The sequence below is a fragment of the Symphalangus syndactylus genome, chromosome 12, assembly GCF_028878055.3.
Source record: "Symphalangus syndactylus isolate Jambi chromosome 12, NHGRI_mSymSyn1-v2.1_pri, whole genome shotgun sequence".
Taxonomy (NCBI): domain Eukaryota; kingdom Metazoa; phylum Chordata; class Mammalia; order Primates; family Hylobatidae; genus Symphalangus; species Symphalangus syndactylus.
The window spans coordinates 96,297,377-96,317,824 of record NC_072441.2 but is presented as its reverse complement, the minus strand read 5'-3'; the positions used below and the strand labels follow the sequence as shown (position 1 = coordinate 96,317,824).

Genomic DNA, 20,448 nt, shown 5'->3' with positions numbered 1-20,448 from the left:
GATCACCTGAGGTCAGGAGTTCAAGACCAGCCTGGCCAACATGGCAAAACCCTGTCTCCACTAAAAATAAAAAATAAAAAATTAGCTGAGCATGGTGGTGGGCACCTGTAATCCCAGCTACTAGGGAGGCTGAGACATGAGAATCGCTTGCACCCAGGAAGCAGAAGTTGCAGTGAGCCAAGATAGTGCCACTGCACTCCAGCCTGACTCTGTCTCAAGAAAGAAAGAAGGAAGGAAGGAAGGAAGGAAGGAAGGAAGGAAGGAAGGAAGGAAGGAAGGAAGGAAGGAAGGAAAGAAGGAAGGAAGGAAGGAGAGGGAGGCAAGGCAAGGCAAGGCAATGCAAGGCAGGAAGCAAAGGAAGGAAGGAAAGGAAGGAAGGAAAAGAAAGAAAGGGAAAGAAAGAAAGGAAAAAAGAGAGAAAGGAAGGAAGAAAGAAAAGATATAGAGATGGCAGGTCACTGCCCCAAAGTACCAGAATCATCACTCATACCCCCAGAAGTCTCTGACTTCTTTTCTCAGCAGAGGAAATGTGAACCTCTCTCCACTTTTCGCTTTTCCTAGGCTAAGTATAGTTTTTAAAAAGCAATTTATTAAAGCCATGCTACTCAGAAGTAATTAGGAAAAAGGCAGAGTGAATTATTGTAAATCTAAATCATTTAATTTTTTTAATGTGATTGTGCTACTTTCAAGAATTCATAGTAAAACAGGTCTTTAAAAAAAACACTGTTAGTTAACAGTTCTCCTGGATCTCTATTATAAGGAATAGATAATTATGATTTGAATCTTCTAGATGTTATTGAATATTGAATTGAATATTGAAAGCCTATTTCTTTTTTTTTTTTTTTTGAGATGGAGTCTCGCTCTGTCACCCAGGCTAGAGTGCAGTGGCGCCATCTCGGCTCACTGCAAGCTCTGCCTCCCGGGTTCATGCCATTCTCCTGCCTCAGCCTCCTGAGTAGCTGGGACTACAGGTGCCCGCCACCATACCCGGCTAATTTTTTGCATTTTTTAGTAGAGACGGGGTTTCACCATGTTAGCCAGGATGGTCTCGATCTCCTGACCTTGTGATCCGCCCGCCTCGGCCTCCCAAAGTGCTGGGATTACAGGCATGAGCCACCACGCCTGGCCGAAAGCCTATTTCTGTAAAAGGTAATGAAAGTGCTACTAGTCTAGTTCCTTTCAAGATAATCATAAATTGCACATTTGTATTTGCATAAATCATTCATTAGAAGATTTCACTAAAATTTCTTTACTCACCTTTCCTTGGCATCCAAGAAGGCTTTGGCAAAAGGATTGTACTTGATTTTGAGAGCTGTTATCTTGCATTTACAAGACAAGAAGTGTTAGTAAAAGTAGGATACACATAGGCAAACAGAACCCTTTGTCTTCTATAAAACCAGTTTAATTCCCTCTCTTTTCCTTCCCTTTCCTGCCAGGCATGGTGGCTTATGCCTGTAATCCCAGCACTCTGAGAGGCAGAGGCCCTTTCCATCTTTGCTTACTCCAGCACTTAATCACCATTGAGCGCAATGTCTCTGGCAAAGGACATTTTATCATTGCATGTGGTGAAAATGCTAATGCCATGTAAAGTGAGAAAAGAAAGGGCAAAACACTGGAAATGAGCAAAGCCCTGATGTGCGAAGCCTAGCATTCATTATTTTACTCATGTATTTATTTTTTTTCAACAATCCTTGATCCCCTACTACATGTGATTTACTTTTCTAGTCACTTGGTACACAGTGGAGAGCAGCACAGGTGTGAACCTGCCCCTCTGGGAGAGTCCCTCATTCATAAATAATCACTTACACATGGGGCCATGTCAATGCAAAAAGCAAACTATCACTCCCATTCACTGTCACTCTCTTTATCTGCCTTAGCCTGAGCCTGCTTCATTTCTCATTAGGGACATCTGACATCTAGATAGATAGTGATCGTGACAGAGATAAAAGAGATAGAGACAAAGAAATATTTATTTTTCATCTCTCCCCACTGGGATGTAAGTGCCTTGAAGATAGGGTATTCATCTGTTTTATTCATTGCAGTATTTCCAGCATCTAGAACAATATCCAGCATGTAGTAATGCCCAGCAAATATTTGTTGAGTAAATAAACATTTACAGAATATATATATATATATTTTTTTTTAGAAGGGAGTCTTACTCCCAGGCTGGAGTGCAGTAGCTCAATCTTGGCTCACTTCAACCTCCGCCACCTGGGTTCAAGCAATTTTCCTGCCTCAGCCTCCTGAGTAGGTGGGATTAGAGGTGCCTGCCACCACGCCCGGCTGATTTTTATATTTTTAGTAGAGACAGGGTTTCGCCATGTTGGCCATGTTGGTCTAGAACTCCTGACCTCAGGCGATCCACCTGCCTCAGCTTCCCAAAGTGCTGGGATTACAGGCATGAGCCACCACACCCAGCTCACAGAATATTTATGTCAGCAAGGATCTGAGACTTGATGGAAGAAGGAAAGCAAAATAAGACCCAGATATGGTTTGGCTACGTCCCCACCCAAATTTCATCTTGAATTGTAGCTCCCATAATTCCCACGTGTTGTGGGACGGACCTGGTGGGAGACAACTGAATCACGAGGGCAGTTTCCCCCATACTGTTCTCGTGGTAGTTGAATAAGTCTCACGAGATCTGATGGTTTTATAAGGGGTTTCCCCTTTCTCTTGGCTCTCATTCTCTTTGCCTGTCACCATGTAAGATGTGTCTTTTGCCTTCCACCATGATTGTGAGACTTCCCCAGCCATGTGGAACTTAGAGTCCATTAAACCTCTTTTTCTTTATAAATTACCCAGTCTCAGGTATGTCTTTATTAGCAGTGTGAAAATGGACTTATATAGAGCCCAACTCCTTCTGGCCCAGAACTTGTGAGAAGAAATCAGGAGAAAGAGGAAAAAGAGGTGTGGGGTCAGATAGGTACAACCTGGTCTTTCTCTTGGCTTAAACCTGGAGAGGTAGAAAAGCATACAAGAAGCTAGCAGGGGGTGCAAACGAGACATTGGCCTCCTTCACCCACCCCCACGCCCACTCGCCACTCGGGGTGCATCTGCATGGACTTGGCAGGGAAGCTTTGTTGGCGGAGGGAGGCACTGGGGCTAGGCTTTCCAGAGCTTGATTGCCATGGAGCATGTTCAAGACCCAGGAGTAGCGGGTCAGGCTGGGAGATTGCTGGATGGGCCAAAAACGACCAGTCAGGTGGTTCAAAGAGAACTGTCCAGCACCTGCAGCCAGGAAGAGCTTCTGAGGGTTTACCAAGTCAGCAGCCAAATGACAAGTTCCGCACACCACCAACTAAACCAACAGCACACAAGTGGGCAGGGGCCTTGCCTGGAGACCAGAGGAGGTTAGGACATGGTCTCCAATTCCATATGCACCCCCCACCACCCCACTTCCCAGAGTTACAAAGGCCATACCTCCCCTCATAGACCCAGACTCCAGCCCAGGGAGAAAAGCTGGGAGAGAGGGCTATCTGCAAAATGGAATTACTTTGTCATCGAAAGACTGGCCACCAGCTGAGGGACTGTTTACATTATTAGCTAGTTCATTTCTGTTCCCATTGGCCAGCTGCAGGGGCTCTGCCAAGAGGCCAGTTTACTTACAGAAATGACATTTTCTCTGCACATCTGTGATGTGAGTTAAATCTGCAACTTGCATTTCACCTGTAGGCACTAAGACAGTAGTTTCCAAACCTGGATGATCAATAGAATCCTCTGGGGAGACTTTAAAATCTACGGATTCTGAGCTTCATCCTTGGAGATTCTGACTCAGTTGGCTGAGTGGCAGCCCAAAATCTATCTTTAAAGCTTCCAAATAAATATAGATGGAAGCAACAACAAGATCTTTTTTTTTTTTTTTTTCTGAGAACAGAGTCTTGCTCTGTCACCCAGGATGGAGTGCAGTAGCATAATCTCGGCTCACTGCAACCTCTGCCTCCCAGGTTCAAGCAATTCTCCTGCCTCAGCCTCCCGAGTAGCTGGGATTACAGGCGCCCGCCACTGCACCCAGCTAATTTTTGTATTTTTAGTGGAGACGGGGTTTCACCAGGTTGGCCAGGCTGGTCTGGAACTCCTGACCTCATGATCTGCCTGCCTTGGCCTCCCAAAGTGCTGGGATTACAGACGTGAGCCACCACGCCCGGCCCAGATCTTATTTTTTTAACCTAATAGAGTGTCAAAGATGACAAAGATTGATAATAGTGTTGATCATGGTGTGGGGGCTACAAATAGAGATGCCATTTTGAGGGAAGCAATTTGGCCATGTCTATCCATTTCTAGGTGTTCACCCATGCAAGTGAATGACAGATGCACCAGGATATTCATTGCAGCATTATCTATAATAGAAAATAAAGGGCCGGGCATGGTGGTTCACACCTGTAATCCCAACACTTTGGGAAGCCAAGGTGGACAGATCACCTGAGGTCAGGAGTTCGAGACCTGCCTGGCCAATATAGTGAAACCCCATCGCTACCAAAAATACAAAAATTACCCAGGAGTGGTGGCGCATGCCTGTAGTCCCAGCTACTTGGGAGGCTGAGGCAGGAGAATCGCTTGAACCTGGGAGGCGGAGGTTGCAGTGAGCTGAGATCACACCACTGCACTCCAACCTGGGTGACAGAGCGAGACTCTATCTCAAAAAAAAAAAAAAAATTAGCCAGGCATAGTGGCAGGTGCCTGTAATCCTAGTTACTCGGGAGGCTGAGGCAGGAGAATAGCTTGAACCCAGGAGGCAGAGGTTGCAGTGAGCCGAGATCACACCATTGCACTCCAGCCTGCACAACAAGAGTAAAAACTCTGTCTCAAAAAAAAGAAAAAAGAAAACGGTTAGAAACAACTTAAATGTCCATTGGTGGGGGGCTGATTATGTGAAATAGTGTATTCATACAATGAAATATTCTGCAGGCACTACAGAAAAGGAGATATACCCAGGTATAATTACATAGAAAGGTAATCATAATACACTGTTAAACTGAGGAAAAAGAAATTTGCAGATTAATAATATATACAACATGAGCCAATTTATGTGAGGAAATCTACATTCACATATATATTTACATACACTTAGAAAATTTGTCAAAAAAACACACTGTAAGTTATTCTTCATCGTGTCCATGGGGAGTGAGTTTCCAAAAGCAGAAGAAACGAGTACAGCTTTCCCTTGTAGTCTTCATGTCTACTTTATATACTTCTGTACTGTCAGTTTATTATGTATTTTTAAATAAATAAATACTGTCTTTAAAAATTTTTTTTAAGTTTAATCAAAAAGAATTCAATCTTCCCTGGGTTCTTCTGATTATCAGCAGATCATGTGAACGGACCCAAAGCAGCTCACAGACAGGCCAGGCGCTAACCACTCAGCCCTCACAGCCAGGCAGCTCAAGTCACTTGGCAGCAGCAGACTAACTGTTCTCAGATATTCAATATTAACAAGCAGGACTGATAGCATAATGAAACCCAAGGGAGGGTGCACGTTTGGATCACTTGCTACAGACTTGCTTCTAGAGCAGGAGACCCGACAGCTCCTGCCCAATTGTACCCACTCAAGACACACTCAGCTCTGAGCAGGCCAAGGACACATAGGGTCCTGACAACAAAGACTCCAGAGTTTCAACAGAACTCAGGAGTTTCATGACAATGCACAGCTGTGCCTTGTTGGCACCAGGAGAGCACATGCTGGTGAGCCTTTAGCAAACAGGCAAGAGGGAGGGAGAGCAGCTACTCCATTGTTTAACTTCACGTCTGCTGAGTGTATCCAAATCCTGGAAAACCTACCTTTCATCTAAAAGGACCCCCACTCCCATCCTGCCATGATCTCCCAGGTGACAGTTACACACACACACACACACACACACACACACACACACACACACTCTCTTACCTCCTCATTCTGATAGGCAGTCACGGCTATGAACTGGGTTTCAGGGAAGGAGCAGTTTGTTACCATTCGATGGGCACTTCCAACACGCACTATGTGAACCTGGGGTTCATATTTATGCAGAGAATTCAACATTATCTGTCGAGGCAGGAGAAGAGAAGAGGAGAAAAGCAAAGCCCCGTGTATCACAGGTGATAAACGAGCCAGCATCTCCAGTTGGTCCTAAGCTCAGCACCACCCCGGTTAAGGACACACATTTCAAATCCTAGGCCACCTGAGCTGCCACCACACCTCTAAGAAACAAATGAAGGGAATTTTCCAGAAGCTCCAGGAATCATAACACTGAAGCCTTTACAAGGGTGAGGGGTGGGTTGTCAGAGAGGAGTCTTTTTTTTCTCTTTTTTTTTTTTTTTGAGATGGAGTCTCTCTCTGTCGCCCAGGCTGGAGTGCTGTGGCGCTATCTCAGCTCACTGCAAGCTCTGCCTCCCGGGTTCACGCCATTCTGCTGCCTCAGCCTCCCAAGCAGCTGGGACTACAGGCGCCCGCCACCAGGCCCGGCTAACTTTTTGTATTTTTAGTACAGACGGGGTTTCACCGTGTTAGCCAGGATGGTCTCGATCTCCTGACCTCGTGATCCGCCCGCCTCGGCCTCCCATAGTGCTGGGATTACAGGCGTGAGCCACCACGCCTGGCCAAGGAGTTAAGAGTGTTCAGTTTTCTGCCAAAATCTTGGCTTCCTTTTTACCTTCCCCTATTTTCAGCACAACAATGTGGATTTTAATCCATCAAAATATAGTTTGCCCTTTTTTTTCATTTCAGGAATCCTAATAACTCAAAATGCTGACAATGGGTGCATTTTCCAAGTGACTAAAGAATAGCGAAATCTGGCATCTGATGGCTACACTCTCTCTGAGTCAAATGAAAGGTGTAATGACAGTCTCCTGCTGTGAAATCTGGTAGGCAGTAACAATTTACTGTTCAATTTCCTGTTTTAATAAGGAACTGGAAGCTTCTGAGTATCACAGACTCGGGTACTGTTACCTCTGGACACATGAACTCCTATGGTCCCTGCCACCTGAGCACAGAGATCAGAGAAGGGGCACATGGGCACAGGGTGGGAGGCTGAGGGAAAGCCAAACACGCAGGTGGGAAAGAGAAGAATCCAGACCCTTTACTCTCATCTGTGTCTCCAATCCCCAGAAACTGCCTACATTATAGAAAGTAACTAGCAACCTTCTATAGCAGACTAGTATTCACAATCCTAACACAGAAAACAAGAGGAAAAAGCCCCAAATGCTTGTTTACTCTAATTGGAGACCTGAAATAAAACCTTCCTTGTTTAAGGAAGGTTTGTTTGGATTTTTTTTTTTTTCTGAAAAACCAAAGCTGATTCAATATTCTATTGATAATTATCATAATGCCCAAGTGGAGGTAGTAATTATTTCATTTAGAAGCAGCTTTTTATGAAGGTATTTGTCTATTGCCAGCATGCCACTTATACTAAAAAAGGGGAGAGGGACTAACAAAACCCTGGTACCCACAAACATCTCCCTCCCAGAGCTGGGTAAAAAGCACAGCACACAAGACAAAACTATGAAAAGGGCCCCAGTGATTAAGTAAACCACTGCTCTCTCACTCTCTTAACATCAGGAAGTCCATTAAAAACTGAAAGCACCAATTAAGAGCTGTTTATTCTTGTTTACATTTGGACTCCGGGGAATAATTGGCTTCTGTGGGAGAAGAGGCTGGTAAGGACACCTCTAATTGCCTAAATGCACCCTTGATATTTCTTGATTGGTGGTGTAGGGAGGCCGGAGCGGGTGGCCAGGCCTGCCCGCCTCATTCATACCTGCCCGCCTCCATTGAGCTTGTTGGTCAGCTTCACTTTGCTGAAGGAGATGGGAGCTTTCATCCAGTGGGCCCCAAAGTTGGGGGAGTCCGGGTGAATGTAGACGCAGCTGTGGCTGGAGACCTCTGGCTTGCCGGCGGGCACCCACTCCCCGTTGACGTACTTCCAGCGGTGACTGTCCGTAGGGACAAAGTCCAGCAGGAGGGAGTACATGGCATTGGGGTCCAACCCTGTGACACTGATCTTTAGGACTGGAAACATCCGTCTAAAAGGAAAGGCAGAAACTTAGCCACAGGAGGGACGTTAGAGGAACTCTCACCTTGTCCAGGGGCCTCTCAATACTGAGACCTTCCACGGAATGCCCTGTGAGGAGGCCAAATAAACAGGGCCCAAGTCCACAACCCCAATTCTACTGGAGCTTCTTTTTATAAATGAATTTAATACTAGGGTTTCACTTTAAAACATGCTCCATTTTAAAGTCTGAAAACCACTGATGGAGTCATTTGACACAACAGGAACCTGAAGCCCAAGATGTATCAAATGCCACATCCCCACAGAAAGCTTTCTTCAAAGATTTCCCACTGGCACACTGATGCCACTGACCAGCCCTTCCCAACCTCACAAAGAACACTATTCCTGAATAATAGCATTTATAGCAAAACATGCCAGCCTGGGCAACATAGTGACACACCCCCATCTCAAAAACAAAAATTAGCTGGGCATGGTAGTCCCAGTTATTCGGGAGGCTGAGGTAGGAGGATTGCTTGAGCACAGGAGTTAGAGGCTGCAGTGAGCTGTGATGGTGCCACTGCACTCCAGCCTGGGTGACAGAGGGAGACGCTGTCTCAAAAGAACAAAAACAGAGTTACATGTTAAGTAAGTGAGAGGAACTCTTAACTGTACAAAGTGAGACCAGTTCTTTCCTCCAGGATGCCTCAAGGCCTTTAACATACCCATGTACACCATGGGACTTTTTGAAGAAAGCATGGGAATGTGCACACCCTAAATGTATGTGACAGTGGGATCATCATTTAACTAAGCATTTTATGAGAATTTTTGTCCAAAGAACACACTTTGAGACATGCAGATCTAGATTCATCGATCCTTCTTCTACATGCTAGAATAATAACAAGTTTACTCTCACAAATATTTGGAGAAACCATCCAAGTAGCTGGCTTATAAGTCTAGAACATTTTCATCATCCCAAAAAGAAACCCCATGGCCATTAGCAGTTACTCCCTATTCTATTTAGACTTCTTTTTTTTTCAGACGGAGTCTCTGCCTCCTGGGTTCAAGTGATTCTCCTGCCTCAGCCTCCAGGAGAGTAGCTGGGATTACAGATGTGTGCCACCACACCTGACTAATTTTTGTATTTTTAGTAGAGACAGGGTTTCACCATGTTGGCCAGGCTGGTCTCAAACTCTCAACCTCAGGCGATCCACCTGCCTCAGAATCCCAAAGTGCTGGGATTACAGGTGTGAGCCACCACGCCCGGTCTCTATTTAGACTTCATATCACCAGAATCAAAGCAGAGAGAAGTAGCTTCTGCCCACTAGGTAGGAGAGAGGCAGAGTTGATATCCTTTGTGCTTCCAACTCCAAAGTCACTGCCTAAGGTAAGATTCTGGAGCCAAAGCAAGGCCAGGCCTGCCGAAGGGCTTGGGTGTAATGGTAATACAGCCAACACTTACAGAGCACTCACTAGGTGCCAGGCATGGGAATAAGCACTTTACATGAACTAACTCAGTGAGTTCTTCACAACAACTTTATGAGGCTGTGTTGGTGTGTTCAAGGAGAGAAAATCAATTTAAATGGGAGGCTAGGACAAGTATATACATTAAGTAAAATTTCTATGGAGAAAAATGCATCAGACGATGCATTCCAAATCCAGGTCTTCGCTGAGAACTGCATTATCCACCTCAACACTCCTCGTCCCTTAGTGAGATGATTACACTTTTACATTAACTAAAATGATCCACCTCCTCTAGGGCGGCTGCCTGTGTGATGTAAAATCTTCATGTTGCATTTTCTTTTGTTCTTTCTTCAATAGAAGGATTATTGTCTTTTATTTTCTCCTACTATCAGATTAAACGATTCCCTTTTACGATATATTTTAATGTTTTCAATTATCTTAATAATATTGGCCAAGTGTAAAAAACAGAAGGATCCTGAGAACACAAACGCCATTTGCAAAGAATCATAAAAGTGGGCATCAGAAATGATTCTAGGGATCATATAGGGTTATTCTGACAGCCAGCAGTCAGACCTGTTGATATGAGGTATATGGAGACATGGTCTCTGTGTTCTGGTCCAGTGCTTCTTCTGAAGTACTAAGGTTTACTTTTTATTTTATTTTAAGGAAAACACAAAAGTGGCATGTGTATAATTGTCATTTTGCATACTAAAGTTAAAAAGTACCAAAGGAGTTTAAGTCCAGCCTGGGCAACATGGCGAAACCCCATCTTTATAAAAAATACAAAATTTAGCCAGGCATGGTGGTGCAGACCTGTAGTTCCAGCTATTGGGGAGGCTGAAGCAGGAGGATCACCTGAGCATGGAAGGTCGAGGCTGCAGTGAGCTATTATCACATCCCTGTACTCCAGGCTGGGTGACAGAGTGAGACTGTGTCTCAAAAAAAAAAAAGTACCAAAGCTTTTCTCAATAAGACTATATTGTACACATAAAGGTAAGAAAAAAAACTTATAAAACATATAATATATACTCATGCACTAAACTGCCAGAGTAATGATGCAATTGTTCAAGCATGAGAGCATGGCTGGTGTCTTCATGATAAGAAATGTCAGGATGTTTCATAAATTTCTGACTTATGATTTAAGAAATGACTTAATGCAAGACACTTTTGTTTGTTTTATTTTTATTGAAAAAGTATCTGACTGTGTTGCCCAGGCTGCTTTCAAATTCCTGGGCTCAACTCCTACCTCAGCCTCCCAAAGTGCTGGGACTACAGGTGTAAGCCACAGTGCCTAACCGTAAGATTGTTTTTCTAATGATAATAGTTATCATGTACAGTCAGGCCTCCACATTCCCAGGGTCTGTATCTGTAGATTCAACCAAATGCAAATTGAAAAATTTGAAAAGAAGTAATACAACAATAAAAAATAATACAAATAAAAACAATATGGCATAACTATTTACATAGCATTAACATTGTATTAGGTATTATAAATAATCCAGAAATAACTTAAGTATATGGGAGGATGTGCATAGGTTATATGCAAAATATTCTAGTCCATTTATATAAGGAACTTCAGCATCCTCAGATTTTGATGTTTGCAGGGGCCTGGAACCAATCCTCTGTGGATGTCAAGGGATGGCTGTACTGAGTTTTACTCTGCACCTAGGACTTCGCGTAGGTGAATATTTCACTTAAGTGAAATAAAACTTAAGTCTTACTTCACCCACAAGGAGGTTATTATGCCAATTTTATAGATGAGGAAACTGGGACTCAGAAAGCACACATTACATTTCATTCACTTCTCCTTTTTTTTTTTTTTTTTTTTTACTCTCTTTTCCTTTCTTATTAGCTTCTCAAAAGCTAACATGGTTGAGCCACAGTGAAAGGAAAAGTCCTCCTCAACGTTTTCCCAAATCTTAATACCTACTTAGAGATTTATTTGCCCATTTGACAAATGGTTTCTTAGTGCCTGCTCTATCCCGGGAACTGTTCTAGGTGGGGATTCAATGACAAAAATTGCAGACCCAGTATCTTCTTGTTCATGAAGCTTACATTCTAACAAAGAAGTCAGGCAACAAAAATGTCAACAAATCTTTGTTGTTTCTTTAACATATAAGATCATTTGGGGCTGGGTGTGATGGCTCACACCAATAATCCCAGGACTTTGAGAGGCCAAGATGGGAGGATCACTTGAGGCCCAGAGTTCGAGACCAGTCTGGTCAATTTAGCGAGACCCCATCTCTATTAAAAAAAAAAAATCATTTTAAATTGCAAGAGTGCCATGAAGGAACTAAAATGCATGATGTCACAGAAGGAGACTAAAGGATGAGAAGCTACTTTAGCCGGATCTGAACAGGAAGTAACATTTGAGCTAAGACCTAAATAATGAGAAGGAATGACTCATGCAAAATGTTAGAGGAGGTGCACTTAGAGGCAAAAGAAATAGCAAGTACAATGGCCCTTAGATTTAAATAGCCCCGCTCTATTCAGAAACTAAAAGAGAAGACCAAAGTGGCTGAGGCAAAGTGAAGGGAAAATTCCAATTATTATCCTCACTGCTAATAGGTTAGAGTGCCCTCCTCTTAACTCTCTCAACTATATTATGTGAGGTCTCATAAAGAGTGTAGCATGACTTTTCATTCCAGAATAAGAAAATGTGTAATGGCTTTCCATCTTTCATGCTATGGTCAGAGCTGTACCTGATGTTTCAAAGAAGCCATGATCAATCAAAAGATGCTTAACATCATTAGCCATCAGAGAAATGCAAAATCCAAACCACAGTGAGATGCCACTTCATGGCCACTAGGATGGCTGCAATATGAAAAGCAGACAATAAAAAGCATTGGTGAAGATGTAGAGAAATTGGAATCCTCATACATTTCTGGCAGAAATGTAAAATGATGCAGCCACTTTGGAAAATAGTCTGGCAGTTCCTCACCTGGTTAAATATACAGTTTCTCAATAATCCAGAAATTCCACTCCTAGGTATATACACAATAAAAATGAAAACAAAGTTCCATGCAAACATTTGTACACAGAGGTACATAGCAGCATTATGCATAATAGCCAAAATGTAGAAAAACGCAAATGTCCATGAACTGATGAAGGATAAATAAAATGTGTTATATCCATGCAATGGAGTATTTGTCAATAAAAAAGATGAAGTGCTGATACATGCTACAACATTGATGAACCTTGACAACATTACACTAAGTAAAAGAAGTTGTTCACAAAGGACCACATATTGTATGATTCCCAGGATGTCAAATGTCCATGATATGAAATAGGTAACTCTATAGAAACAGAAAGTAGATTAGTGGTTGCCAGGGGCTGAGGAGGTGATGGCTAAGGGTGCAGGGCTTCCTTTTGAAGCAATAAAAATGTTATAAAATTAATTGTGGAGATGGATGCACAACTCTGTGAATTACTGAGAACCACTGAACTATACACTTCAAATGGATGAGCTGTATGGCATGTGAATTAGATCATCATAAAGCTGTTAATAAAAACAAAGAAGTCACAGTGTCTTGTCTCTTAGAAGGAGGACATATCTGGGAAATGGTAGAATGATTAATTGCTCTATTTTCTTTAGCATTGCATTTGCCAAGAACTTTATAATTATTTTTTGTTTTTATCACTACATAAATAAACTGAGAAATGACTTTTTTAATCCATTCCCTATTTTAATACATTTTTTAACACATTCCCTATTATGGCAATGAGGAATAAATAAAAGTCAGTCAACTTGCCTAAGGTCTTATAACTGGGACTGGAACTCACCCTGCCTCCAAGCCAAGTTCCCCTCCTCCCACCCCACTTTCCCCTCTTTTGTCTCACAATGACAGGGATGCATTATCCAGGGATCCAGTAACTAATTGATCTGTGATTACCACTCGTGATCAGGCTTTATTTTCAGGAATGAACTGCATTTCCAATCAAGGTGATTTTTTTCCCCATTTTTTCCTAGATGTAGCTAATATAGAGAAACCCAGAGTCTGAGGGATAAGAAATATGTAAAGCAGTCCCTAACTAACAGCATAACTTCACTTAATCCACCCTGGAGAGAAAGCCTCCTTGGAGAGAAAGAGAGGAAAATGTGGCAGGGTGAATAAGCACTCCTCAAGAAAACTACATCTGAAGAACCACAGGCGGTTGGGCTTTGCCCGTAAACTGTTTGGCTTTTATTATGAGACCAGCTTTCCAGTTTCATTTCACTGACAGGGAATCTCCAGAAGCCAGTGTTGCTGGAGGAGGCTATGAGAAGTGAGGTTTGCAGGAAGAAAGGGGGGCAGAGATGAGGGAGCAGCAGAGAATTAAAAGCAAATTCAAAAAGTTAAACTTGTAAACACTTTCCTCCATCTCTCCACAAAACTCTACTATTTATCAAATACTCATCAGAACTTTCAGAGGGGTGTGTGTGTGTGTGTGTGTGTGTGTGTGTGAGACACACATGGCGCATGGATGCTGACATTTATGTGAAGGTGAGCAGGCATAAGAATGGCAACAGGTGTCAATTAAAGATAAATAAATGAAGGGAAAAAAAGAACAGCATTAGGGAAGTAAGGTGGCCTGGTTAGAGGCAGATTACATAAATGCATATGATCTTCTTGAGTTGTAATTTTAAAGTTCAGAGAAAAATACCCATGGGCTATAGGGACGTGGAAATGTATTGGCCTGATGTGCAACCTTACTTTTCTCCTCTCCTGTACTACTGCCCTTACTGGAGACTGTGAACATCAACTCAGTGGCACTGCACAAATACCCCTTAATCATCAAGCATTGGTGAAGCATCGAAACTAATCAGCAAATTTAAAGTTAGTAATTCCCATCTCTTATTTTATGATAACAAGAAATACAGCATTTTCCCCTTAGGTGAAAATGTTACAAGTAAAGAAAACAAAAGCAAGAGATTTGATTTTTTTTTTATTTTTTTTTTTGAGACACGGTCTCACTCTGTTGCCCAGGCTCGGGTGCAGTGGTGTGATCACCGCAACCTTGACCTCCCCAGGGTCAGGCGATCTCCCACCTCAGCCTCCCAAGTAGCTGGGACTACAGGTAGGTGTCACCATGCCCAGCTAATTTTTTGTATTTTTTGGAGAGACAGGGTTTCTCCATGTTGCCCAGGCTGTTCTAAAACTTCTGAGCTCAAGTGATCCACCTACCTGGGCCTCCTGGCTAATCGTTTAAATTTTTTGTAGAGAAGAGGTCTCCCTATATCATCCAGTCTGGTCTCAAACTCCTGGGCTCAAGCAATCCTCCCACTTCAGCCTCCCAAAGTGCTGGGATTACAGACATGAGCTGCCATGCTAGCAAGCAATTTAATTTATTTACCTCTGAAGTCTGAAATGAATTCTTTCTGCAAACTAAAGCATAAGTTTCCAGCTTAAAGGATGGACGTGAAAGGGAATACTGGCTGGATACACTAGAGATGACTCAAATGAGCTCTAAGGAGGTATTATACTTATTACTGTTATATCTAAAGGAGTATTAACTATGAATAACTAAAAGTTTTCAATTTTAAAAAGAGAGAGAGGAAGAAAAGGAGGAAAGAGAAAAGAAGTAGTAGAATGGGGGAGGGGAGAGAGAGAAAGAAAAGGAGGAAGGGAGAGAGAGAAAGGAAGGAACAAAAGAAGGGAGGCCAATATCAGGATCCCAGTTTCTGGAGATAATTCCATGTTTTTCAGGGAAAAGCCTTTCTCTTTACAGCTTCTGATCAATGTCAGAGGCAAGCTTCCTATTTATATATGTGAAAGTAGATCTCCACTTGACAATGAGTCTTTTCACTCTTTCATCAGCCCATCTTATGCTATTTCAAGGTTTGCTATTTTAATGCAGAACAATGAGACCTCAAGTGTACAGGAGTTATCACCCCAAATGATGCTTTTTTAAAAAGTCAAGGTGACAATGTCAATGAAAAAGGGCCCAGGTGACATTGTGAATGAAAAAGGCTAGGACTAGGTAATCATACCAGGAACATTCTTCTCCACAGGGAAGGGCCACAATTCTACGTGCCCCAGGTGCGGGAGTTGGTGTGGAGGGCAAGGATTTGAAGGAGACACAGAGAGTCTACAGACATAAGAGAATGGGTAGAAAGGAGGCATAGAGGAATAAATAGGGAGAAAAGAGAGAAGGAAGAAGGGAGTAAAGAAGATGAAGCAAGAAAGATGTCTATATTAACAAAGGTAAAGTGTGACTAATGGTTTAATCTGAGAAACTAAGAGGTTGGGAGTAATTTCAGAACAAGTTCATTCATTATTAAGTACATCAATTTCTTATGGACTTGTCTTCCCTTCTTTAATCAAAGTATAAAGGGAACTTTCTATCTTCTGGCAAAATCTTGACCCTAAAGGGCTCAGAGATCTTAGGAGAATTTAAGAAAAAGATTTCATTTATAGGAAGAGGAGGAACACAGCAGGACATCCATAGATAAGAACCACCAAGTTCACTGCAATTAGACTTTTTCTACAAGAATACTGTTCATGTAGCTAATATTAAATGACTTTAAAGATGAAGGATTTTGTTTTGCTTTTTAAAGACAGGGTCTCACCACGTTGCCCAGACTGCTCCTGGGCTCAAGGATCCCTTGCCTCAGCTTCCTGCATAGCTGGGACAACAGAAGCACACCACCACGCTGAGTTGATGTGAAGAATATTACATTTTAAATATAGGGGAAAATTACAAAGGCAATAAAGGCAAGATAAAACTTTTCTTAAATGGTAAAAGTACATTCCAATGTGACATATTATTAAATTGGAATTTATAATGGTTTCAGAAACTTTTATTATTTATTCCTTATTGAAATAGATGAACCATATATTTACTTGGTGATTGTACTTATTTTTACTTTAATATATGGCCAATTTGACAGCCAAATCAATAGCATAAGGCTAAGTATTAGTGTAATTCGTATCCAATAATACAAAGAATAATAAGCAGAAAGTTCTACCTATAATCAGATATAATAAAATTTTTACACTTGCATCTTTGCCCATTTTTAAAGGGTAAAAGACTAAATCCAATTAAGAATTTGGGGTAATTCTGTGAAATTAAAAATATGTTTTATGTTTTCTTCTATGAAAGAAGCTAAAAATAATGTGTAAATACAGGTCAAGAGAAGGAATTATAATTACAGTAACAAATATTAAAAGCAATAAATCTATATGAAATAAGTATGGAACCCATTTTGAGAAAGAAAATATAAAAATCAAGCAAGGTTGATATTCCTGCTACTGGTATAATCGCAATTTCTTGAAATGCCCTAATTCAGGTATGGCTTTAATTTTAGAAAGTACTTTAATGCCATGTAACAGCTCTTGAGTTGATAACTCTCTAAGATTGACAAGAAATAGTTCATTTTCTATACTGTGCTTTATTAAAATATAGAAAACCGAGACATCAGGAATGGAAGCATTTTGCACAAGGACAAAAGCCTGACAGAAAGAAGTTCAGATGGCCTTGGCTCTTCTCTATTATCAGAATTCTCTCGAGGGTGTCATAATTAGAGTTCAGCCAAAACTAAGCCTACTGAAAATGCCTTTCAGCATTTTGTACTTTTGTGACCATGTGTATGAAAAGATATGTGAACATCAGCTGAAGGTTGGAGCTAGTTTGGCCAAGCTGCGAGCGGTGAGATTTTGTTTCAAAATATTTATCTCCTCTAAGAAGTGAAATCTTCTAGTATTACCTTGACAGCCCCTTAGCAGACTAGGTTTAATAGAATCTGAGAAATGCCAGCAGAGATCAGTTTCAGTTAATCCCTAAATTTGTTGCACTGAGAAGAAAGAAGGCATCTTCTCTTCTCTAAAGCAGTATAATATGTTTTCATTCACTATTACTGCAACAGCTTTCACATCATCACAAACACACACAATCTCAAATGAACACTCACCACAAACACACACAGGGAAGCAGGTGAAGTGATAGGCAATGAGTTCACATTTGCCCTTTTGCTTCCAATCTTCAACTAGTCAAACATTTCTGGCAAGTTTGCTATACTTAGGAGGAGATCATCCAGGTTCCAAATAAAGTTGTCTTTCACCTTATCTGGACGGAGTTCGGGCTCAGGTCTGCAACAGGGTATGCAGCTAGTCACAAATTAATATTATTTTCTGACATTTGAGTCCATTTTCCCATCCTAATGGGGCATGCCCCCCACTTTATGGTAATTTCCCAGAATTTCTCCATTTAAAATGCACATAAGACAGGTGGCTTCATCCTCTGATGATTTCAGAGAAATTAATTAAGTTGGCTGGAGGAAAGCCATTGAAGACAGTCGTTCCTGTAAGCATGTTTAATCAGATCCCGCCGCCTCTGAGTGAAGAGTGGCAGCCTCTTCAATATTCAAGGGGTCTCATCTCTCCTGCCAAGCCCTGCCAGCCCACGCGGGGCAGCAGATAAACTCACCTGCCATTCTTGGTCACAATCATCTCATTAGTGACTTCCTTGAATCTCTGCCAGAGAGGTGCATCCTCCAGGATGATCTGAAGTTGCTTCTCCGTAGGGTCGCCTTTTTCCCTCCCTGCCTGAAGCTCGCTCTCCACCACATTGAGCAGATGAGAAACAGTGCCATCGCTGGGCTTCCGAGTGCCCAGCTCACTCATGGCCATACGCACTTCTTGAACTTTGCCGAGAGCCGTTACCTACCTTGCCTGCTTCTAGCTTCTTCCTTCCCTCACTTGCCTGCTTTTCAAACCCACTTGAACAGTGCTTGGGGAGCGGAGAGAAGATACCCTGGCTCTTGCCTAAGCTCCTAGGATGACACCCCTTAAAAGTCTCCACGTTATACCACCAACCTGTTAAGCTTTAGTTGGAGAGCGGGGTGGAGGCAGGGGAGAGGTAGGGAAAAAAAAGCCCTCTCTTAATTACTCATTGGATCAGGTGGGAGAGAGCCTGGCTTTCCCATTGGCTGCTGTGCACAGAGTAGATATTTAAGAAGAGTACTCCATCCAAATTATCAGGCTTTTATCTTGTTGTACCTGAAGAGGTCTAATCGGTGTATTGAGGACCATTTTCCCATTAATTAAAATTATTCCAGGCCCAGACTGCACTGTCAGGCAAATCATGTTTGTGCATAAATCATGATGTGTGGCACCTATAAAGAAAAGGGTCCTGGGGAGAATCAACAAACTTGATGCCCAGGCTATAAGCTACTCTCCAGCATCTTAGACAAAGGCTCTGGAGGGAAGAAAGCATATATGGAAGGTCCAAGGCACTGTGCCAAGAAACATGACTACTGTACCAGAGAATAAAGGGAGACACTCTGTGTGCCACTGCTCAAGGGTCAGGGCTCGGGAGAAAAGAAAAGAGCTCAGGACCTCTTTCGCCCAGGGTGTCCCCTACTGATCATCTCTCTCCTGAGTGTCCCATACTTGCTCACACCCCACTTATCTCAAGGGCCCTCCTCACCTCCTACAAATGGAGCTCCAAATGTTGTCCTTCTTCCCTAGAGTCTAGAACCCCAATTTTTCTTATCTCTAGCCTTTGCCAGAGGGAGAAAAAAAAGCAGGTAGTATCATATTAATCTCTCCAAGGAACACTCTGCCTCCAGTCAGTGAAAATAAACTGTTTACATTATTATGTAGAGCAATTTCAATCTTTGGTCCAGAAAGGCATTCTGGTTTTCTCTTTAGACAATTCATCCTTATTTTGGCATTCCAGGATGAATCCCACATTCCCTGGCAAGAAACACTAGTAGAAAGCTTTTCTTTTGCCCACAACACACAGTACTAATGGCGAGTGAGTGGATGGCAGATGGAAGGGACAGGAACAGAGGAAGCTCTACCTTCTCTAGCCCCCAACCTTGAGGAGATCCTGGGGGTTGTGAGTTTTTCTCTCATTTCAATACAAAGTAAGAAAACAAGAACAAAAGGAAAACAAACCCAAAAAGGTAAGATAAAGTCAGGGTAAGGATGACAGAAAATGTATTCAGGGCCTCCTATGCTACATACCTATGAAGCATCACATACAGCAAGGAACAAACAGAAACGGCCTGTGCCTTTACAGAATTAACAATCTGATGGAGAAAATAAATGATATAAAGTAAGTAACAACTAAGTAATTATCAATAGTGATAAGTCTATGAAGACTACATAAAAGGGTGAAGTGGTCAAGAAAAATTTGTGCACAGCAGGGTAGGGAACTCCAGTTAGATGGAGTTGTGCAGAACAGCTTCTTTGAGGAGGAGACATTTCAGATGAGACCAAAAGCTCAGCAAGGATGTAGTCGGGGAAGAGTTGGCAGAGTGCCAAGCAGAAGAATTACATGTGAGAAGCATGGCTTGAGCCAGGTGGAAATCTCCAGGGAGGCCAGTGTGACCAGAATGTGGTGGTAAAGAGAGCAGAATCAGATGTTCTTTGAGAGAGGGCCAGGTCGGACCATGAGGCCTTAGAAGTCATGATGAAGAATTTGGATTTTCTTCAGCATGAGACAGGAAACAATTGGAGAGTATTAAGTTGGAAAACAGCATGATTGGCTTTATGTTTGCAAAAAATCTAATTGATTTGTGAAGAATAGACTAGGAAAGGGCAAGAGCTGAAGTAAAGGACAAATTAGAGGCTATGATAGCAATTCAGGCAAGAGCTGGTGATGGCTTAGCCTAGGGAAGTAGCAGTGGCCAAAAAATGAAGTGTATAGGTTCTAGATATACCTTAGAAGTCAATATGACAGAACAACATGAGGGACTGGATGTGGGGGTGAGAGAGAGCACAGAACCATGTGCCTGATGGGAACAATTATTAGATGGCAGGGCCATTTACTGAGATACGGAAGGTGAGGGAGGTGGAAGGGTAGGCAGAGGTACAATTTGGTTAGGAGACTCAAAAATTTCAATTTCATACAGCTAACATTGAAAAGAATGTGGTAGGCTGAATAAGGACCCCCTGCAAAAATTTCCGAATCCCCAGAACCTGTGAGTGTATTACCTCACATGGGAAAAAGGGACTTTTCAGATGTGATTCAGTTAAGGGTCTTGAGATGGGGAGATTATCCTGGGTTATCTGGTGAGCCCAGTGCAATCACAAAAATAAGA

The 20,448-nt window shown here is 42.3% G+C and overlaps 1 protein-coding gene across 4 annotated transcripts in view; it reads right to left on the bottom strand.

The window, feature by feature from the left end:
* Window positions 1-18,656, bottom strand: part of TBX19 (T-box transcription factor 19) — a 34,199-nt gene extending 15,543 nt beyond the window's left edge. Inside the window, exons 1-5 of one of the 4 annotated variants that reach the window (XM_063625132.1) lie at window positions 17,826-17,911; window positions 17,311-17,488; window positions 7,728-7,992; window positions 5,882-6,016; window positions 1,258-1,319 (exon numbers count right to left, since the gene is read on the bottom strand). In XM_063625132.1, the coding sequence (XP_063481202.1) occupies window positions 1,258-1,319; window positions 5,882-6,016; window positions 7,728-7,988 (458 nt within the window). In that variant the 5' untranslated portion in view covers window positions 7,989-7,992; window positions 17,311-17,488; window positions 17,826-17,911. Of the gene's footprint in view, window positions 1-1,257; window positions 1,320-5,881; window positions 6,017-7,727; window positions 7,993-17,310; window positions 17,588-17,825 lie in introns of those variants that run through there. The other 3 variants (XM_063625130.1, XM_063625133.1, XM_063625131.1) reach the window with 3 other exon arrangements.
* Between the last annotated feature and the right edge of the window lie 1,792 nt (window positions 18,657-20,448).